The sequence below is a fragment of the Thamnophis sirtalis genome, unplaced genomic scaffold, assembly GCF_051295495.1.
Source record: "Thamnophis sirtalis isolate CommonGarterSnake01/CBP01778 unplaced genomic scaffold, rThaSir2_p1.2 scaffold_3, whole genome shotgun sequence".
Taxonomy (NCBI): domain Eukaryota; kingdom Metazoa; phylum Chordata; class Lepidosauria; order Squamata; family Natricidae; genus Thamnophis; species Thamnophis sirtalis.
In genome coordinates this window covers 12,268,326-12,291,454 of record NW_028261383.1, presented here as the reverse complement: position 1 = coordinate 12,291,454, position 23,129 = coordinate 12,268,326, and the positions used below count along the sequence as shown (strand labels likewise).

Genomic DNA, 23,129 nt, shown 5'->3' with positions numbered 1-23,129 from the left:
TCTCTGCCTTCTCACTGAAGTGTGCATGACTCATGAGCAAGCAGCAGGAGAGAATACAGAATAACAGAGTTGGGAGGGACCTTAGAGGTCTTCTAGTCCAACCCCCTGCTCAAGCAGGAGATCCGTACCATTCCAGACAAACGGCTGTCCAGTCTTTCCTTTTAAAACTTCTAGTGTTGGAGCTCCCACAACTTCAGGAGGCACTGATCAGCTGGGGGAGGCAGGGGAAGGATACTGTAAAATCTGCATTCCCTCCCCACCCCACTAACCTGCTTTCCAGCTCCATTCTTCTGTGCAGGATAACAGAAGAAGACACAGCCAATCAACTGGGACAAGCTGGGACTTGGAGGCAGAGAATAGGTGAGGGTGGGACCAGTCAGTGGTGGTATTTACCGGTTCTCTGAAGTCCCTGGCAGGAAATTTCTCCTTAATTCTAGGTTGGATCTCTCTTTGTTCCATCCAAGAATTCAGATTTAGGATTTCTTAATTCCTTGTTGTTGACCAACCTAGAGTTTAGCAGCAGCAGCCAAAGGCCCGGGGCTCTCTGTCCAGGTTCTGGGCATGAGCTCAGAGGGCCAAAACACACCACCGGTGTTAAGGAATCTGGTGCATGTAAGTCTTCCCCTGTAACAAAGGCTTTTGTTGGATTTTGTCTTGTGTGTTAATTGCACCCATTCCTAGATTGAGGGATTCTGCTCACAATCACTGATGTTCTATCCACTTCTTAGTTGGACTACTGCAATGCACTCTATATAGGGCTGCCCTTGAAGAGTTTCCGGAAGCTTCAGCTGGTGCGAAATGAAGTGGCACAGGCAGTGATGTGCGTTTCCCAAACAACACGCTTTATACCTCTGCTCTGTGAGTTGCACTGGTGGTCAGGCGGCTTCTGGGTCCTGTTCAGAGCATGGTAAGGTAGAGGGGCAGCCCCGGCTGAGTTCTGACATCACCGGAGGTCCAAATAGACAGGAAGAGCCAGGAGGAGCCTGGAAAGGGAAGAAGCGAAGGGCAGAATTGGGGAAGGGGAGGATCTGCAGCTCCAGCTCTTCCCTCCAGGCTGTCCTGAAAACCAGCTCTGGAAGCTGGATCGCCCCCAGAAGACGCCCCTCTCCCCCTCAAAGACCTCGCCCGGAGACTTTTTCTGATTGGTGGGGGAGGGGGAGGAGGAAGAGGCGGCAGGCAGAGCTCTGAACGTTCTCCTGCCACTTTCACTTTCACTCCTGGCTCAGAATCACAAACGGAAAAAACACAGCAACTCCTTAAATGAGGCGTGGTGAAGCGCCAGGGAAGGAAGCGGTTTACTGTCGAAGGAAGGAGGCCTTTCGGAGAGGGGGGAGGTAGGCCCGGACAGCGCTCCCTCTCCCCCCCCCTGCGCCCCCATTGACAGGCTCCCGCGGGGAAGAGCTGGCGCGTAACGCTGCGGATCAAAGGGCCGTTCACAGCGCCAAATCCATTTCCTGCTGCCGAAAGTATTTGGCGGACTAGCATCGTGGAAAGCCAGCAACGGGGGAGGAAAGAAGCGGGAAGTTCCGGCAGGTGAGAAAGGGAAGGATTTCATTTTTTCAATTACCTGGATTCAAAGAACGCCCGAATTCCAGACCGCTCTTGTTTACCCCGGCAATCCCGCGCCTTCCTCGGGAGTTCCAGGCAACTCCCATCATCCCCAGGCCGCAGGGGAAGATGGGGATTGAAGCTTCCCCCCTCCACTCCCAACCCAAGGGGGCTTGCGGGTCTCTCTCCTGGGTAACCAGAGGCGCTGAGCTGACCCGCTCCTCTACAAAGGCCCTTCCCACGACGCCTGGTTCACCAACTAAGGGGTTGGACTAGAAAACCTCCAAGGTCCCTCCCAGCCTTATTATTCTATGCGCGCTCGGGAAATTTTTTGCCCTGAAGCCTCATTTGGCTCCGGCTCCTTCCCTTTCCTGCCTCTCTGAGGGGTCACCTTTCCTTCTCCCCACAAGGCAGCTTCGGCGCTGGGACCTCCGCCGATGACGACCGCGCCACTTTCACTTTCCAGCGCTCAGCCCCTCCGCCGTCCTTCACAGACTTTCTCCTTGGCCGCCAAACTGATCGGGGCTGCCCTTTGGCGTCTGGGTCCGGATGGGGCTCCCGGTAGCACGGTTGGGGCTTCTGTCCGCGGCGGCGGCCCTGTTGCTGTGGGGAGGATGCGCAGGTGAGTGGCCGGAGGGGGCGGCGGTAAGCGGGCAGCTGTGTTGTCCTGTGGCAGCGGGTTCCAGAGGCTTCGCCCGGTTGGCATCCTATCAATCGGAAATAAATACACGTTTTCGTCTCGCTGAAGGCGTTTGGCATAGTTTTATGCCGCCTGTGGTAGAACTGAAAGTTTACCAGAGGGCATCTAGTCCCTCCTCTAAAGGAGAATATTTGTAGTGCAGGGTTGAGGGGTCCTTGGTGCTCTCTGAGCTTCCTTGTTTTCTTTGATTTTCAACTTTTTTATTGAAACAAAAGATACAAAGGAAAATAAAAAATAATGGAAAACTAGGGGGGGAGGGGAAAAAGAGAAAATGTGGGTTGGGATGGGAAAAAGAGACTTCCAACTCTCTTTGGCACAATCGAAGGTAACAACATTACAATCTCAACTTTTTACTTTTGTACAACAGTATACACTAGCCCAGGGATGGTGAACCCTTTTTCCCTTGGGGGCCAAAAGCACCTGTGTGTGCTGACACCCATAATCTAATGACTCCCCCCGGAGGCCCTGCACATGCGCATGACCCCCTGCACTTCCCCTGCGCATGTGCTCCCGAACCCCCGTTTTGGTGCTAGGAGACCTCCCTGAAGCCTCCTGGAACCAAAAACGGGAGTTGAGGGGGTGCGATGCCACATGTGTGCGTGACCCCACCCCCACCCTTCATGCATGTGCGCATCTCCCAGCAGAGACCTGAAAATCAGCGGACTGGTTGGAGGCAGATGCCCATGCTCAGTGCAGCTGACTTGGGTGGCAACTCACATGCCCGCAGAGATGAGTCCGTGTGCCAGCTGTGGCATGAATGCCATAGGTTCACCATCACAATACTAGCCATTTCTATAACAGCAAACCTGACTAATCAACAAGAACCAGAAAACAAGATTATAGCAAGAAAAGAGAATCTTGCGAATTTACCGGACGGATGGCATAGGGAACAAAGCTTTTACAGAATCTGATAGTCCTGCTAGAGATGCTTCGAAACCTCCTCCCAGAGCGGAGCAATAGAAAACAGACCGTGAAGTGGGTGTGTGGGGTCTCTAACAATGCTTTGAGATCTAAGCACATAGCCCTTATAAGCAGTATCCTGAATAACAGGAAGTGAGCTTCCTATTATCTTCTCGGTTGTCCTTACCACTCTCTGTATGGACTTTCTATCTGAGGCGCTGCAGCCACCAAACCAAACAGTGGTGCAGTTTATTAAAATCATGCCTCTCTAAAAATTGGCCAGAACAGAAAGAGAAAGATGTGTTCTCCTCATTCGACGCAGGAAATGCAGAGACACTTCACTAAGGATGATGTCTGGAGAGGGCCGTGAAAATATTTACAGACCCCCCACATCCTGGACATAAATTGTTTCAACGCCTACCCTCAAAACTATGCTGTAGAGCAATGCACACCAAGACAACAAGAACATTTCCCCCCAAATGCCATCACTCTGCTAAACAAATAATTCCCTCACCAATGTCAAACCATTCACTAAAGCTGCATTACTATTACTATTAATCTGCTCATCGTTCCTATCACCCATCTCCTCCCACTTATGACTGCAGGGCTGTAACTTTGTTGCTTATATATTTATATTGCTTATTGCCTATTTGTACCCTACGGCTATCATTAAGTACTGTACCTTATGATTATTGATAAATCTATCTTGTCTTTTTATGTACACTAAGAGCATCTGCACCAAAGACAAATTCTTTGTGTGTCCAATCACACTTGGCCTATAAGGAATTCTATGCTGTGCTATGCTATGCTACGCTACGCTACTCTACTCTACTCTACTCTATTCTATTCTATGACGTTACCTAGTTTGGTTAATGAAACATCTCCAAGAAAACAACCAAGCTCAGAGAGCACCAAGAACCTCAGTCCATCCTCATATTGGGCCATCAGAACATCTTTCCTGATACACCTCTGTAGGTACCCAAGATTGAGACACCGCCCTCCAAAATTATCTCCCCCCCTGCTCTTTTCAGGCTCCTCTTTCCATTCATTACACATTTTCTACACATTGTTCATGGGCTCCAGCCAGGACGGGGCCCAGTACATTGTGGTGGTATATGTAGACGACCAACTGGCCGCCCGTTTTGACACCACCACCCGAAGGATGTTGCCTCAAGTGGCCTGGCTCCTGAATGTGAGGGAGGAGGACTATCATTTCTGGGACACGACATCTCGGACAGTGAACAGCACGGAGCCGAGGTTCAGGAATGAACTCCACGTTTTGCTCATCTACCACAACTCCAGCAGAGGTAAGGCACGCTGGGGTGCAAGGAGGGGTTGGGGACCATGGGTTTTTGGCCTTCCCCAGGAGGGGTCTGGATGGGTAGGAAATAGTAGCAAGGAAAATGGACTTGTGTGTATCCTAATCAAAATATCTGAAACGGTATGTGTAAAACACTTTGGCCACCTAATGAGAAGGAAGGACTCATGCTGGGAAAGAGGGAGGGCAAAAGAAGAAGGAGACGACAGAGAAGGAGGTGGCTGGATGGAGTCACTGAAGCAGTCAAACGTGAGCTTAAGTGGACTCCAGAGGATGGTAGAGGACAGGAAGGCCTGGAGGAACGTTGTCCATGGGGTCACGATGGTTCGGACATGACTTCGCAACTAACAACATACTGCCCTTATTTTGTGCATGAATGTGGAAGACTGAATTAAGGGGTACCCTTTGTATGGCAAAAGTGAAAAGGACAAAATAAAAGACGACAGTAAGGTTTTTTTTTTAAAAGGATCAGTAAATCTCAGCTTTCTAAAATGAAGGATTGTCCTTTGTTATAAGGTACAGATGTTTATCCCATAGGTGTTTTTTTTTAAAAGACAACTGAACTTTGATTTGATTTGATTTGATTTATTGCATTTCTATGCCGCCCTATTCCCAGAGGGACTCAGGGCGGCTCACAAACCAAAGTAGCGGGGGGGGGGGAATACAAACAAGAGGGAAAACAACGGACAAACAACTACAAACAATTTAAAAAGGCACTCAACAACCAATTTGAGGCACTCAATTCGAGCGGGGGCAGGGCACCCATCAGCCCCAGGTCTGTCGGAACAACCAGGTTTTAAGGGCTTTGCAGAAAGCCTGAAGGGTGGTGAGGGTTCGAATCTCCACGGGGAGCTCGTTCCAGAGGGCCGGAGCAGCCACAGAGAAGGCCCTCCTCCAGATGGTCGCCAATCGGCATTGGCCGGCGGATGGAATTCGGAGGAGGCCTAATCTGTGGGATCCAATAGGTCTGTTGGAGGTAATTGGCAGCAGGTGGTCTCTCAAGTACCCAGGTCCAATACCATGAAGGGCTTTATAAGTGACGATTAGCACCTTGAAGCGTATCCGAAGACCAATAGGCAGCTAGTGCAGCTCGCGGAGGATAGGTGTGATGTGGGTGTACTGGGGTGCACCCACAATCGCTCACGTGTCTGCATTCTGGACAAGCTGAAGACTCCGAATGCTCTTCAAGGGCTGCCCCATGTAGAGCGCATTGCAGTAGTCCAGTCTTGAGGTCACAAGGGCACAAGTGACTGATGCGAGGGCCTCCCGGTTCAGGTAGGGACGCAATTGGTGCACTAGGCGAACCTGGGCAAATGCCCCCCTGGTCACAGCCGACAGATGGTGTTCTAAAGTCAGCTGTGGGTCCAGGAGGACTCCCAAATTGCGAACCCTGTCTGAGGGGCGTACTGTTTGACCCCCAGCCTGAGAGATGGAATACTTGGCCAATTGTTGGGAGGGAAACACACCAGCCACTCGGTCTTGTCTGGATTGAGTGCAAGCTTGTTAACCCCCATCCAGACCCTAACAGCCTCCAGGCACTGACACATCACGTCAACCGCTTCACTGAGTTGGCACGGGGTGGACAGATACAACATTTTCCTTGAAGACATTTAGCTTCTCATCCAACAGCAACTGGCTATTTACAAAACTATCCCCTAAATACTTCTCAATCTGTACATTCTCAAATGCCAAAGTGGGGGAGGGGACCACAAAAAGGATGAGAAAAATAGGGACATGGAGGCAACTGGACTTTCTTGTTTTTCTTTGAAGACGTTTCGCTTCTCATCCCAGAACCTTCTGCATCTCTGACTGGATGGTGGGGAACGAAAGGATTCATATTCCTTGCAGACGCTGGTCATTTGCATTCTTTTACAGAGTTGTTGAGACCACTTGGAGGTTTGTCTGTTTCCTGAGTAGTGCAAATGGGGGTGGAATTGCTGAAAGGACTGTGTTGTGGAGCTGCGCTTTCTGCAGCCAAAAACATCCACACCCACTTGCACTGCTCAGGTGACCCTGAGGATACAGACAAAGCTCCAAGTGGCATCAATGACTCCGTAAGAGAATGCTAATGATCAGCTGCCTGCAAGGAGTATAAATCCTTCCATTCCCCACCATCCAGTCAGAGCTGACGAAGCTTCTTGGGTGAGAAGTGAAAAAACCAGAAAGTCCAGTTGCCTCTTGAAAAAAGCACCTTTCGGACAACCATGGATGACAGAGAATCTCCATAGATGGTTATCTGACCTTCCTGTGATGTCACCTTTCAGCTGCATTCCCATTTTCTCAGCAGGGTTTCACAGCTGGCAGAATGTGATCGGCTGCAGGCTGAGCGATGAAGGTCAGAAGCAGGGCGTTTACCAGTATGGCTATGATGGGGAAGACTTCATCAGCTTGGATGAGAAGACCCTTTCCTGGATTGCAGCCAACGTCCATGCTCAGCAGACCAAGAGGCGGTGGGAAGCTGAGCCTTTGATCGCCCTTAGCAAGAAGGACTGTTTGGAGAACAAATGTATTGAGCTCCTTCAGAAGTGTGTCAAGTATGGAAAGGACTCCCTTCTGAGGAAAGGTGAGGCTGGAAGGAGGGAGCCAAGGGTTGGTAATGTCACATGATAGCTATTGTGGCCTGTCAGCTGTTGGCCCCTCCAGCAGTCAATGAGGAGGCGATGTGGGAATCATGGCCAGCATCAAGGCAATCGGAGAGCTCCGAGGGGGAAGAGGGAATGGAGCTGGGAGAGACAGAGACAGAGGTGGAGCCTGGGCTGTCCATCAGTCCCCAGATGGAGAGTCAACAGCCCCCTGGTCTGGATGGGCTGATGAGGAAGAGGAGAAACAGCTGGGTCCAGTGTCTGACGAGTGGATGCGTAGAGGACAGAGGAGAGGAGAGCAGTGGAAATCTATGAGCTGATCCTTGGGATGGAAGAGCCACTGCTGTTAGCAAAGTCCCACCTTAGCTCTGGGGATAAAAGGCAGGGGGCGGATAGGAATAGGTGTGGCAGATTAGTCATCTTCCTGCCGGACAGACTTATTAGCCTGCTGTGTGTGGGAGAGAGAGACTGCTGGCATATAAATAAACTTAACTTAACTTAACTTAACTAATAAAGGAATCATTGATTTAGCTACAGTGGGTTTGTCATGTTTGGGAGCCTGGTCAGAACAATAGTGCTCAACCTGTAGTACAGTGTCCCCCAGGCTACACATGTGCAGTGTTAAAATATTCCAGAGTTGTGTTCTCTACAGAACCCCCAGTGGCTAAAGTAACGCACAAGATCCAGTACAAGGGCCTGGAGACCCTCATCTGCAGAGTCTACGGCTTCTATCCCAAAGAGGTGAATGTCACCTGGAGGAAGGATGGAAAAGTCTGTGAGAAAGGCACCTTCGGGACAGATGTTCTTCCAAACTCAGACGGGACCTACCACACCTGGCTGAGCATCAAGGTTGACATCAAGAAGAGGGATTATTATCGCTGCTATGTGGAACATGCTGGGCTGCCGAAGCCTCTGATCGTGGCCTGGGAGGAACCTGGTGAGAGAACAGGGGTGGGGGTACCAGTCGAATGTGAGCAAACCTGTCCCTTGAATGGTCATACAAAGTAATGAACGTGGTGATGGAGTTTCCTCCTTTACCAGGTTCACCTGATGCTGTAGACCTTAAATGAAGAGTCGTGGTGGCACAGTGGTTAGAATGTGGTACTGCAGGCTACTTCTGCTGGCTGCCAGCCTTCGATTCTCAAGGGCTCAAGGTTGATTCCATCCTTCCGGAGTCAGTAAAATGAGGACCCAGATTGTTGGGATCAACAGGCTGGCTCTGTAAACCGCTTGAAGAGGGCTGTAAAGCACTGTGAAGCGGTATATAAGATGAAGTTCTATTGCTATTAAATTGGCCACGGGTTGAATTCACTCAACATGCCAGGCCCCGAAAGACCCTACCTTAGGTTCAAATGAACCCTTGACCATATCCAATGTGTTTGGTCACCTATAAAGTAAAAGATAAAGGTTCCCCTCGTACATATGTGCTAGTCATTCCCGACTCTAGGGGGGCAGTGCTCATCTCCATTTCAAAGCCGAAGAGCCAGCGCTGTCCGAAGACGTCTCCGTGGTCATGTGGCCGGCATGACTAAACGCCAAAGGCGCACGGAACGCTGTTACTTTCCCACCAAAGGTGGGCCCTATTTTTCTACTTGCATTTTTTACATGCTTTCGAACTGCTAGGTTGGCAGAAGCTGGGACAAGAAATGGGAGCTCACTCTGCTACGCAGTGCTAGGGATTCGAACTGCCAAACTGCTAACCTTTCTGATCGACAAGCTCAGTGCCTTAACCACTGAGCCACCACATCATGGCTTGGCCATCTATATCTTTATGCAAATTTGAGCTGATGGCTTAATGCCATCTGAGGGAGCAGAAAGTTCATAGCAGGGTTCCCTAATCCCCGGATCACAGACCAGCACTGGGCCACAGGCCGTTGGAAACCGGGCCATGCAAGCTGCAGGCAAGTGCGCAAAGTTTCATTTGTGCATGTGCAGGATCTAGGCTGTGCATGCAAACATCATCCCGTCCTCCCTCACAGCTGCTCTCTCTTTTGCTGTCAATCCTTTATTAGGAGCAAGGAAGGTTGGTGGTATGTAAAACCTGACTCCTGTGGGATGCCAGAAGAATGGATATGTGTGTGGGGAGGGGAGGAAGGTTGATCGTATGGAAAGACAGAACAGAAACGTTTTGACTGCATATCAGAACCCATGAGTTAGAAGGGTCCCTTGAGGTCATCCAATCCACCTCCAGCTCAGATGCAGGCATCCAATTTAAACCATCCCAGAAAGATGTTTGGCTTCTCTTGGGCAAATCCATCATCTCCCTGAATCTGTTGTGGCCCACTGGTGGCCAGCAGAGCTGGCAGCAGATTCAGACAGTGAGGAGGTTGGGGAGGAACCTGGGCCAGTCCTGGAGTCTGGGGAAGGCTCTGATGAGGACTCTGTGTCGGAGGCAGAGAGGGGGACAGAGCCATATGCCAGTTATCAGCTGTCTTCAGTCAGACATCAGTGAGGCAGACAGCTGGAGCCTGTTCCCAATGGGTGCATGCACAGAGTTGCCAGACGAAGGGAACAGCTAAAGAACACAGATCGGCTTGGGAATAGGACCACAGGTGTACGATGAATGGCCCCTCCCAGAGGAAATAAAAGAGGAGCGAAAGGGGAGTGGAGTTTGCAGGAGTTCGCTTAATTGGTTCATGACTCTCCGAGACTCCTTGCCAACTTTAGCAGATATCGGTCTCTCAGCTCTCCAAGCCAGAGAAGGTCTGTGACTGTAAATCCTCCCTTGAAAGGCTTTGTTGGATGTAAATGAGCAGAATTCACAGTCCATTAATAAAAGGGTTTTTTGTCGGAACCAGGAGTTTACTTTATGCTCTTGGAAAGCCTCGGTCAGAACATATGTGTCCACGCATATGCCTTCCCCTCCCAGGATCAGATGTTCTGCACCTACTATCAAGAAAATTTTAGAGCACTGTCCCTTGGCTCATTCCAAGGGAAGATAAATCCCAGGGCTCCTCCAATCATTTTACCCTTTCTCCAAAACAGCCAATGTCGTGGGGCTTGTGGCTGGAGTCGTGGCAATTGTGGTGGCTGTGGTTCTCATTGTGGCGGTGATCTTCTACAACGGTAAGTAACTCTTTGGTGGGCACAGGATACACCATTCACAAAAAGTGCAGGCTGCCAACTTCTAGGCCCCAAAACCAGGTACAACTAGTGTTAAAATATTCATGACCGGGAGAAACATGGGAATAAAGTCAGCCAATGAATAGGCATAGCAACTAAGTCAGCCAATGGGAGTTTAAACAGATCTGAACCTGTGCAGAGAATTGAATCAGAAACCTAAGCAGTCTGCTGCTGTGTGAAGTAAACTTAACAGTCTGTCTGGGCTTGCTAAAAGGAAACTAACTGCTTGTGTTTGCCTGTACCTCTCCTGCCTTGTGTTTACTTGGAAGAACCACCTGTTGGTATTGTACATTTATTCATCTATTCTTATGTATATAAAGAAGTTAATGAATGCTGCTGCATTAGTTATCTGTGTGAGCTTCTGGATTGGAATGTATGCAACATACTCTGACAACTAGTCCTTGATTTATGACAATTGAGCCCAAAATTTGTTTTGCTCGATCGACCCCCTGCAAACTCTGTCTCTCGAGGAGCCCGGGCGAAGTTTCATGTGCTGCTCACTGAAGCACCTGGACTCCCAGGGAAGGGCTGGAGCTACTAAACAGGCAGCCACCTAAGTGCCTGAAGGAACCCATTTCATCAGCGAGCGGGATTCATTGCTTTGGCCGGCAGTATCCAGCCCAGGGGCCGTAGTTTGAGGATCCCTGATTTAGTGCAATATAAAAAATGCAAAGATTTTTCTTTGGACCACCAAATTTTTCTCATCACCAGTGGTCCATGAACCACCAGTTGGTGACCGCTGTTTTAGAGGGTCGTTGAAGCACTTGGGGGGGGGGTGTCCTCGGGGTCACCTGAGTAGTGCTCCTGGTTCCTCTAGTCTGCAATGTTTCTTCTAGAAATCCATTCCTTCTCCCACATCGTTCAAAGGATGTTCATCCCAAATTGTATAGCCAAAGGTCTGTAGAAAATTCTCAGTCATCCAGGTCGTGGTTGTCCCAAAGGTGCTTTTTTCAGGAGGCAACGGGACTTTCTTGTTTTTTCTTTTGAAGACCTTTCCCTTCTCATCCAAGAAGCTCCTTCAGGTCTAACACGTTAGTGGGGAATGGAAGGATTTCTATTCCTTGCAGACAGTGAATAGAAATCCTTCCATTCCCCACTAACGTGTTAGACCTGAAGGAGCTTCTTGGATGAGAAGGGAAAGGTCTTCAAAATAAAAACAAGGAAGTCCAGTTGCCTCCTGAAAAAAAATCACCTTTGGGACAACCATGACCTGGATGACTGAGACTCTCTACAGACCCTAAGGCCACTAAGCCATTGTTTCTCAGCCTTGGCATTTGGGGGCTCAGGGACTTCTGGGTGGGGAATTCTGGGAATTGAAGTCCCTATAAGCTTCCAGGGTTGAGAAACATTCTCAACCTAAATCATAAGGTTGTGTTTGGCTTGCCTTTAGCTTGGTTGTTTTGGTTTGCCAACTGGGAGTTTTTCTGCCTAACTAGTAGCATCATTGAGCCAAATTTGGGAGGCTTTAAGAAACAAAAGAGAGCCAGGTTTTATTAGTGCTGGGATGGGAGACCACCAAGAAATCCAAGGCCTGCCGGCTGAAAGTGATCACTCCAAGCACTAATCAGCATTGATCCTGCTTAGCTTCTTTAAATCCATCAAGGTCAGCCAATGATATGTCCGTGCCCATGGATTTAGGGGGCACTTCCTCCTCCTGGCATGGTTTTCTGACTTCCCAGTCTGCCCTCACGGTTTTCTGATGCTGCTTGAGGAAGCGCCAAGGCGCTGAACATCCCATGTACCAGAGGCCGAGTGGGAAATGAGGCTCTCTGAAGTGGGAACCTCTAATTTCTGGATTTTGTCTTGCAGCCAAATGCATTGGAGCCACAGCGAAAAAAATCTCGAGTGAGTGAACACGAAAAGCAATTTTGCTACATAGAAGAAAGTTTGTTATGGACCAGTGTATTTATTCATTTTTAAATTACAATTTGTTATCTGGCCAGTAGCCAAATCTCCCTGGGAAGGGAGAGAGGGGAGGGAGAGAGAGAGGAGAGAGGGGGGGAAGGGAGGGAGGAAGGGTTACTGCAAAATCCCCATTCTCTCCTCATCAGCTGGGACTTGGGAGGCAGAGAATAGAAGGGGCGGGGCCAGCCAGAGGTGGTATTCGCCGGTTCTCTGAACTACTCAAAATTTCCACTACTGGTTCTCCAAAACTGGTCAGAACCTGCTGAGTACCACCTCTGCTCTGTGGCCACAAAAGTTATTTCAAGGGGGTCCGTAATAAAAGGTTGAGAACCCCTGTTCTAGATGAGGGTTGTTGTGAGGTGACGGATGGCAAAAGGAAATTCTCTTAATATTTGTTTTTAAAGGAGGAACACATGTGGGAGAGGCCCAGGACTTTCTGTTGCTTGTGCTTGGCAGAGGGTTGGACTAGAAGACCTCCAAGGTCCCTTCCAACTCTGCTATTGTATTATATTGTATTGTATTGTACTGTGTGTGAATCCTTTGATATATTGTCTGACTAAAGGAGACACCTCACTTTGTTCTGAATCTTGATTTTTCTCCTCTCTCTCTTACAGCCCCCAGCCAGGAAAATGAGATGGATCCAATGGTAAGTAGGGGGTGCAGGGCCATAGGATCACAGTCTTTCATCAGAGGGGAAAAAATAAAATCTCTGATACTGGAACAAAATATTTTATGTCTGTATCAGTGGTGGGATTCAGCCAGTTTGCACCTATCCGGGAGAACCGGTTGTTAACTTTCTAAGCAGTTGGGAGAATCGGTTGTTGGAAGAAATCTCCTTTTGTTTCTTTCCACTTTACAGGGCTAATCCTGTAAGGAAGACAGGAAGGAAACATTCTGTTGTTGTTTCTAGCCTAATCTTTATTGCCCTGCTTACAGAAACTGCCTCTCCCGTTAACCCTTATGACATTGTTTTTTTTTTTAAATATAATTTTTATTAAACATTATTACCTTTAAAAAACAAGAAGAAAAATACAACAACATAAATACAACGACATAAGCAAGACAAATCATACATAACAATCTAGAGTAAAACATACAGATACAAATGCCGTTTTAAACATACAACCCCCCTCCCCCCCCACGGTGACAGTCATTCACAGCCCAATTTTTTCTTTCTTTCCTCATTATTAGGTCTCTAAGCCACATCTTCTCATTGCAAGATTCAGGGATCTATTACGGTACCTACGTTAACTTTCCCCATTTTAAGTCCCTGCTGTTCTCCTAGTCGCCCACATATACCATAGGTTCCAGCTAAGATAATGTTCTGTTTCTCCTTTGTCTCTCAGCCAGCCCGTCATTCTGTCCATTTCTGCACATTCGTAGATCTTTTTAATTATAGCATCTTCCGACGGTATAGTGGTGGATTTCCAAGATTGTGCATAGGTTATTCTTGCAGCCACAATTATATGCAGGCTCAAGTGCCATATTGAACTGCTTATGTTATCTGGTTTGATGCTTAGTAACAGGTTCTCAGGTCTCCATTCAATGTTTGCCCCGGTAACCTCTTTTAACCATTTTTTAATCCTTTTCCAATATTTCGTGGCCTCAGTACAGGATCACCAAATATGATAGAATGTGCCCTCCTTTCTTCCACATTTCCAACACAATGGAGATAACCCAGGAAACATCTTGGCTAACCTCGTTGGGGGGAAGTGCCACCTATAAACCATCTTGTATATGTTTTCTTTGAATGCAGTGGATGTTGTAAGTTTAATGGTCTTACTCCATAGCTCCCACCATTTGCCCATTTCAATTTCATAACCTAGGTTTCTCTCCCATACTATTAGAAGGCTTTTGTCCATCTCTTCATTAGTATCTTGGCAGGTCAAAAATTGGTAGATCTTCGATAACATTTTCTTGTCTCCACCAAACAAAATCTTATCTAGCCCCTGAGGGTTTGGGTAGATCCCAAAATGTACCTTATCACTTTTAAACCTGTTTCTAACCTGTAAATATTCCCACCATTCCAAATTCCTTCCCTGTTGCTCTAATTCCATTTTTGTTTTCATGTTGCCCTCTTCTGTCATGATATCTTTATATGTTATGTTTCTTGTCCAATTAAATAAACTCGGATGTGTTAAGGCCTCTAATGGTGCCAACCAACACGGAACCCTAAGATAATATTTTTTCCTCATTTTTTCCCAGACCCCCATCAAAATCTTCCGAATATAATGTCCCATGAAGTACCTATGGGGGGTGTCTCTTTCTTGCCAGAGGGAGGCATGCCATCCCTGGGGGAGGTCATGTCCCTCTATAGCCAATAGGCGCCTTCTATTCAACATCACCCAATCTTTCACCCATGTCATGATTGCTGCGTTATAATATGCTTCCCAGTTGGGTACTCCGAAGCCTCCCAGTTCTCTGCGTTTTTGCAAAGTTTGGGCTTTGATTCGTGCTTTCTTGCCTTGCCATATAAACTGTGTCACTATTGTCTCCAAGGATTTAAAAATTTTTTTGTCCAATTTAGTTGGTGCCGTTTGAAACAAAAACAAAAATTTTGGTAATACATATGTCTTGACTGTCGCAATCCTGCCCATCAGAGACAATTGTTTGCTACTCCAATTAGTCATATCTTTGGATACCTGTTGTAGCAATTTCATATAGTTATCTACCTTGATAGAGGAACATCTCTCCGTCAGCCAAATTCCCAAATATTATACTTTGTGGGCCATGTTGATCCCTAACAGGCTTTGTACTTCCCTTTTCTGGTTCAGAGTCATATTTTTAATTAACAGTTTTGTCTTCTCTTTGTTTATATGTAGCCCCGCTATCCTGCCGTACTCCTCTATTTTACGTAAAAGTTGTATCCCAGACGCCATAGGGTCCTCCAGGATAAAAACAAGGTCATCGGCAAAAGCCTGGACCTTAAATTCCTGAGCTTTAGCTCATAACCCTTTAATTTGTGTATCGCTTCTCACTATTCTAAGAAGGGGTTCTAATACTCTGGTTTCTCTTCAGATCGTATAAATCTTTCGCCCTTTAACCCTTATGACATTGTAACAGCTAAGGCGAAGAGCCCATCAACCTGAGTGTTGAGCTGACCACGCCCACCCAGTCACATGACCACTGAGCCACGCCTGCCCAGCTGGTATGTATACCAGTGGTGGGTTCGGGATCCCATTGCAACCGGTACGCTGCAATGGGGCCTGACGTCCACCATGTGCACGCGTGCAGCCCCTGCGCAGTGCATGCATGCGTACTTACCACCCACGATGCTCCAGCTGCTCGGCGGAGCATTGCACAGGCTCCGTACGCTCCATGCACAAGCCCTGATTGACTCCAATACAGGTAAGGAGGGCAGGCGTGTGGGTGGGTGCTCTAGAGCACTGTACCGGAATAGTACATGGTGCTCCCAGCAGGCATCGGTATGTCCTTACTGGGGCGTACCGGTCGTATCCCACCACTGATGTATACATACTAACGAAAGTTAAGTGGGTAATATATTTTTAAGTTCCGGAGATCACAATGTCTGTCTCTTCTTTTATATATGTATGTATGTATGTATGTATGTATGTATGTATGTATGTATGTATGTATGTATGTATCATTGGTGGCTACCATTCCGGTATGGTGCTCCGGAGGGCCCACCCGCCCTCCCGTGCTCCTTACCTGTCTTTAAAGTTTTCGGCGCTTCCGGGCACGTGCACAGTGCATACAGCTCCTGCGCAATGCTCTGCTGAGCAGCTGGAGCGTCACAGAGGCTCATGGAGGTGTCTCTGGACAGTACGACGCATGTGTGCACTCTGCATGTGTGCGCATGCACTGCGCATGTCCAGGTAAATGCCGCCAGACCCATTCCAACCATACAGGTTGGAACGAGATCCAGAACCCACCACTGGTAAGTATGTATGTATATACCGTATTTTTCAGTATATAAGACGCATCTTAGTTTTGGGGGAGGGAAATAAGGAAAACAATTCTGCCTCTGCCTACCAGTATCCATCGGTATTCATCTGCCTAGCATCCCTGCAGCAAATAGCCTGGTCAGCTTCAGCACAGTAGCCTGATTCAGCACGAGCAGTTTCAGAGGCTGCCTTTGCAAAGAGCAGCTCCTTTGCAAACGGAGCTTTTGGAAGTTGCAAAGGCAGCCTCTCCAATGGAGCTTTTGGAGGCTGTTTGAGAGGATTTCTGTTTGAAAGTGTAGCCCCACCCACCGGCTGGTCCCTTAGGCCTCCACATGTCCTCTCAAACAGAGCTTTTGGAGGCTGCAAAGGCAACCCCTCAAACAGAAAGCCTCTCAAACAGCCTCCAAAAACTCTGTTTGAGAGGCTGCCTTGCAAAGAGAAACTCCTTTGCAAACGGAGCTTCTGGAGGCGGTTTGAGAGGCCATTCGAAAGTCTAACCTGCCCACCCGCTGGCCCCACCCTTCGGCCTCCTCATGTCCTCTCAATGGAGCTTTTGGAGGTGGCGAAGGCAGCCTCTCAGGCCGAAAGCCTCCCAAACAGCCTCCAAAAGTTCCACTTGACAGGCTGCCTTTGCAAAGAGAAGCTCCTTTGCAAACGGAGCTTTGGGAGTTTCGGGAGGTTATTTGAGAGTCTTTCTGTTCCAGAAGCTCCATTGGTATGGAGTCTGGTGTTTTTTATCAACCCGGCTGAGGGTGAACTGGGTAAGGTATCAATTCTCCAACAATTTGGTGAGGCAGCCAGGAGTCATGAAGGGATGCCGGGAGGGCTCAGTCCCAAAAGAGCTATGCATTGGGCCATTTGCCCAAAGGGTGAGGACTTTCGGGTGACTTGACCTGGAAGGTAGTAAGAGGAATTCGGTTCTTGAGCAAAACAGTTGCAAGTCATTCTGTGGTTGGCGAGTACCCGTCAAATTCTTTTGTGTGGGCGAGTGAAACCCTTTGTTGTTAAATTTGGCAATTGTTCAAAGCTGGGTGCCAGACTGGATTTCGGCCATCTCAAGGACATGTGGTGAGGTTTATGGCTGGTGAGGCAGCATTTTTTTTAGACTTGTGGACTTCAACTCCCAGAATTCCACAGCCAGGCATGCTCAGTTCCGATTTAAAGCAACAGCATTTGTTTTTCTAAACTTATTTCCTAAATAAGTTTCCTTCTTTCTTTCTTTTTCTTCTCCCTTCCCCTCCTTCCTCCCTCTCTCCCTCTCTCCCTCCCCCCTCTCTCAAACACACACACACACACATAAAGTTGCACCAGGATTCAGAAAATTCAGGTTTTCCTCCTCAGCCCATGTTAGCAATACCACTAGCAGCATTTTGGCTGGCAGGTGTAAGTAGAAGTGGAAATTCATTCTACTGAAAACATTGTTTTTGCTTATGATTGGATAATTAAAATTTCAGAAGACCCAAAGGTATAGTATTAGAGTGTTACATAGTGCATAAACTAAAGAACTGTCTCAATATGCTCCCTCCCCCCCTCAAACACACACACACACACACACACACACACAAAGTTGGACCAGGAGGATGAAGTTTGAATTCCTCCCCCTCCCTCCCACCCACACCTTTTCCAGCTGTTTCACAGAGGATTTCAACTCTGCTCTTGCCTGCCATCATGAAAAGAAAAAAAAGTAAAAGGAAGAAAGCAAGAGCAACTAGCTCAGCCTTTTTCCTTTTACATTTTTTTTCTTTTCATGATGACAGTGGTGAGGCTCTGCCTCCCCATCCTCCCCTGACTGCACCTCCCTGAGCCACCTCCAGATCTCTACTAGCTCTTGTAGGTGATGACCAGAGAACCCTGAATTACAAGGGGGACCAGTAAGACCCCCATGCTTCAATGGGGCTGTGGAAGATTGTATGACTGAGAAAGAGAGAATGTGGGAGAGAAAGAGAGTAATTAATCCTGACCCAAGATTCTTCCCTTCCCCCCTTTGTTTTGATTATTGAAATTGGTAGGAAAGCTATGGGTAATTCATGTTGTTGCTATTGAACTGAATGCAAATGATGAAAGGCTTGTGTGTATGTTTTTGTTCTGACCCATTTCCCCAAACATGACACATTCCCTGTAGTTGAAGCAATGATTTCTTTATTAGGAGCACCAGCAGCCCTGGCCCAAAAGTTTCTCTTTCATCTCAGGGTAACAAGTCTGTCCCGCAGGGAGATGAATCGTTGTCTGCTAATCTACTCATCTCCACCCCCTGCCTTTAATCCCCAGAACTAGGGTGGGGCTTCACTAGCAGTGCTGGCTCTTCTGTCCCAAGGATCGACCCATGGATTTCCACTGCCCTCCTCTCTTCTGCCTTCTGCACATCCATGCATCAGGCACTGGACACAGCTGTTCCTCCTCTTCCTCATCAGCCACCTCCAGACTTGGGGCTCATCAGCCACCTCCATCTCAAGGCTGATGGACAAGCCAGTCTCTCTCTCTCTCTCTCTCTCTCTCTCTCTCTCTCTCTCTCTCTCTCTCTCTCTCTCTCTCTCTCTCTCTCTCTCTCTCTCTCTCTCTCTCTCTCTCTCTCCCTCCCCTCCCTCCCGCTCTCTCCCTGTTCCTCTCTCTCTGCTCCTCTCTCCCTTTCTCTCTCCCCATCCCTCTCTTTCTTTCTCTCTCCCTGTTCCTCTCTCCCTCTCTCTCTCTCTGTTCCTTTCTCTCTTTCCCTGTCTCCCCCCTCTCTCTCCCTCTGTTCTTCTCCCTCCCTCCCTCTGTCTCTCTGTTCCTCTCTCTGTTCTCCCCCCTCCCTCTGTTCTTCTCTCTGTGTTCCTCTCTCTCTCTCTTCCTCCCCTTTCTTGATGCTGACCCTGACTCCCACGCCACCTCCTCCTCCTAATCTGATTCAGCTGCTGGAGGGCCCGGTGGCCAACAGCCCACAACAGTTTTGGTGATGTGGTGTGGTTAGGTTAGTGTTGAGAAAAGTTTGTAAACTAACTGGTTGCAAGGTTTCTCTTTTCACTCATTTAGGAAACTACTTTGGGAAGTGTGTCCCATGAGGAACAAGTGGTTAGCTGACTGCTATCTCCCTGATAAGAACAGCCCCCAGTTGCAGGTGGTTGGCTCAGTCATCCACCTGTTGTCTTCTCCTGTTTGTCTACCTTCCTCCTGAGCTCAAGACTCCTGTGGACTCTGCAAACTTTTCTTATCTTTTGCCTACTAGTTGCAAGACCAGGACCAGAGCCAGCAAAACCAGGACCAGAGCCAGCAAAACCAGGACCAGAGCCAGCAGAGGGGGAAGATGGAGGACTTCCAAAGAATGCAAATGAAGATTAAGCCAGTAGAACCTTTGCAGAATTCTTACTGACTCTACCTTAAACTTTATTAAGCCCTGTGGCTTGTTTACAAGCTGAGATTTCACTGAGTGTCTATTTTTACACTTGTGGAGTGCATACACTAAAATTAAGACTTACAGTGGTACCTTGGTGTTGTATTGGTTCCCGAGGCTGAAGATGAATGAAAAGGAAACCAATCCACAGATAGCAAAATCAACAGAAGTGTAGGAAAGAGGGGAGGAATGGGAAGAAGAGGGGAAGGGTAAAGGGGAGGAAGGGGAAGGAGAGAAGGGAAAGGAGAGGAGGAAGGAAGGAGAGAAGAAAGAGAAGAAAGGGGGTAGGAAGGAGGGAGGAAAGGAAGGAGGGAAGCAAGGAGGGAAGGGAGGAGGGAGGGAAGGAGAGAAGGAGAGAAGAAAGGAGGGAAGGAAGAGGGAAGGAAGGAGAAGGAGAGAAGAAAGGAGGGAAGGAAGGAGGGAATGTAGGAGAGAAGGAAGGGGGGAAGGAAGGAGGAAAGGAAGGGGGAAAGGAAGGAGAGAAGGAGAAAAAAGGGAAGGAAGGAGGGAAGGAGAGAAGGAGGGAAGGGGAAGGAGGGAAGGAAGGAGAGTAGAGAAGAAATGAGGGAAGGAAAGAGGAAGGGAAGAAGAAGTAGGACCGTTGTAAGATAAGATGGATCTATGGGATGTTAAGAAAGCAATCTTCAGGTATATTGTCAACTGTAGGGAAAAATTGTTATAAATACATATTATTAATAACAGTTATGAGATCATATAATTGTGAATGTATATATGAAATTGATAAAATAAAAAAAATTAAAAAAAAGAATAGGACAAGAGAGCAATAGGAATAGGAATAAGAATAGAATAGGAATAGGAGTAGAGTAGAATAGGGTAGAATAGGGAAGAGGAAGAGAAGAGGAATAGAATAGCAATAACAATAGAATAGAATAAGGAATAGAATAAGGAACAGAACAGAATAGGAATAGAAGTAGAGTAGAATAGGGAATAGGAAGAGAAGAGGAATAGAATAGAATAGCAATAAGAATAGAATAAGGAATAGAACAGAATAGGAATAGAATAGAATAGGGAATAGAAATAGAATAACAGAAAAAGTAAAAAAAAAATCAACAGAAGTTTATTGATGAGCATCAGAATCAACAGCAACTTTATTGAGCATCAGACAGGATTTATATAGTTTCTTAGTTTCTCAGTTCTCACCTACTTTACATGTTATTTCATTATTGGTTAACAAATCTCCAAGGTACAGTAATTAGTTAGTAATTACATCATTGGCGTTTGTGAGAATATGCATGTTTTCTCACACAATGAAAGAATCAAATGTTATACATTCAAAGCAGCAAAATGTTACAGGTTATACATTGTATCATCCCGTGTCCTTGTTCATGCCTGGGAACACTGAAAAAGCAAAGAATTGCTGAAATTTGCAATCATGTGTAACCACAGTTCTAAGAACCATCCAGATGATGCATTGTAATAACCCTACACCTCGGTACTCATCATAAATTAGTTCCAGGAGATGCAATGAGTACCACAAATGTTGAGTACCAAACCATTTTTCCCATAAGGAATAATGTAATGGGTCACAAGGCAGCCGACACTGACAAATTCTATCTTGTGTGCCGAGTAACAAATCAATGATGAGTACCGAGACAACATTTCCACGTTAAGTACCAAATCCGATGAGTTTCAAAACAGTTGAATACCAAGGTACCACTGTACCTATAAGAGTTTTATGACGTCTTATAGATTGGTTTTGGAGAGCATATCACCAGATAGATCAAGGCAAAATCACAAAACAGATTGTTTTTTGTCCTGATATTCCTTGTTTGTTTAGTACTCAATGCACAGACTACAATTTGGTGGTGTCGTCTGCCTTGTGACTCATTACATTATTGCTTATGGGGAAAATGTATTTGGTACTCCTCATTTTTGGTCTTATTTATTTTGGTCATGTCATACTGGGGAATCCACTGCAGAAAGCAATTGTGTTTGGAAGAGTTAGCGGTTAAAGGAAACCAGGCTGCTAAAGGACACAGTGGATGGACGCCATCAAAGCTGACACCAACCAGAGCATAGAAGAACTTGAAGAAGTAGTGCAAGAAGGGAAGATGTAGAGAATACTGGTCCATAGAATCACCAAGAGTCGGACAAGACTAAATGGATAATCATAGATGGGTTTCCAGTGACTACAGTTGTGTTACATGAACTAACTGGTTGGACTATTATCCCAGTGGATCACAGGTTGCTATGTGTTACAGGAGATTTTCTCTCCCACTGACTGTTTGCCACTAAAGGACAGAAGTTAAAAAAAAACCAAAATTATGTGCTGTATTTGCATGTTTGAATATTTACCCTGATCTTTAACATGTTTTGGAAAGTTTCTGTGTAAATGGGACATTGAAAAAAGAAGAGGGTCTTTTTTATAATATGGGGATATGAGGACACACACACCCTTATATATTTTATATTTGCAACATGTAAGTATCTTTGAGTCATGGGGAGAAAATCCTGTAAGGCTAGAGCAGGGGTCAGCAAGCTGCGACTCTGGAGCCTCATGTGGCTCTTTCCTCCCTCTGCTGCGGCTCCGTCACCAGTCGGTGCCACAATTTTGAGAGGAGCTTCCGCTGGGTGCGGGGGGAGAATCACAGTGCTAGAGTGATTCTATGGCATCGGGAGGGTTTTCCAGTTGTCTCCACAATTGATAGGGCTTTCGGTTATGACAGGTAGAGGAAAAAGGATGCTGCGCTAGGAGGAGACTGGTGGCGGAACTGAACTTCCGGTCTGCTCCAGAATTGAACAGGGAGCTTCTGATTAGGACCTTTGTGGCTCCCAGTATTTTCTTTTCTGTGGGAAACGGGGTCCAAATGGCTCTTTGAGTGTTTAAGTTTGCCGACCCCTGGGCTAGAGGATACTAAAAAATAAAATAAAAATTTAAAAACCCTCATTTTGGCTGTGTTTCCCCAGAAATAAGACCTGGTCTTATCTTTTGTGCCCAAAATAAGCACCAGGTCCTATTATGGGAGGATGCCTTACCTGCCTATCGCAGGACCACCGTAGCAAGGCCTCTCACACTCTGACACCTGTCGCATCGCTGTCTGACTTCTGTGGCTGCTCGCAAGCATTTGCGGCCAGAAACCACATGGCTCATTGCGCTGGTACTGCCGTTTGTGGCAGGCCATGTATCACATTGCGCTGGATGGCAGGAGGCCCAAGATGCATTGCACCATTGTGTGTGCAAGTGCCGTCACTGTCATGAGCCACATTACGATCTTCCGCGAGTGGCAGCACCAGCATACTGCAATAGACAGTGTCCTGCCGCAAGCAGCGGCATCAGCGTGACACCGTGCCACAAGCAGCAGCAGCACCGGCATGATGAGCCACGCAGCACCTGGCCACAAGTGGCTGCAGAAGAAGTCAGACAGCGGTACCTATATATCTACTCACATTTGCATGCTTTCAAACCGACTAGGTTGGCAGGAATTGGTGCCAATCCACATGCTCAGAGAATGAACCTTTATCCTTATCCTGTACCTGAGCTACAGATATTTGCCAATTCTGCAAGCCACAGGCACCTCAGCCTATCCTATTCAGTTGCAGTCAAGGTCGGAGAATGCATGAGGCTGAAAGACTCTCTTAGTGGCCCAACAGGTACTCTGAGGGTCCCTCCATAACCAGTAGGGACTGGGACTCCCTCAATGTAGCTACTGGATGGTTGCCGGCAGATGCAACTTAAACTAAACTTGGAGTGGGAGGAGAAAGATTCCTTCAATGCTGGAGAGCCACTGGAAAGTAGGGTGTCCTTGTGCCTTTTGCTTCA

The 23,129-nt window shown here is 47.3% G+C and overlaps 2 protein-coding genes across 3 annotated transcripts in view; both read left to right on the top strand.

Annotated features, from left to right (window-relative positions):
* LOC106552957 (major histocompatibility complex class I-related protein 1-like) overlaps positions 1-23,129 on the top strand; it is a 554,120-nt gene that overhangs the window by 479,883 nt on the left and 51,108 nt on the right. The gene's annotated exons all lie outside the window — the stretch shown is intronic.
* LOC106555614 (uncharacterized) overlaps positions 3,222-23,129 on the top strand; it is a 36,774-nt gene continuing 16,866 nt past the window's right edge. The window contains exons 1-5 of the mRNA XM_087711120.1: positions 3,222-4,455; positions 6,751-7,029; positions 7,701-7,985; positions 10,034-10,114; positions 12,691-12,722. Of these exons, the coding sequence (XP_087567246.1) occupies positions 3,939-4,455; positions 6,751-7,029; positions 7,701-7,985; positions 10,034-10,114; positions 12,691-12,722 (1,194 nt within the window). The 5' untranslated portion in view covers positions 3,222-3,938. The remainder of the gene's footprint in view (positions 4,456-6,750; positions 7,030-7,700; positions 7,986-10,033; positions 10,115-12,690; positions 12,723-23,129) is intronic.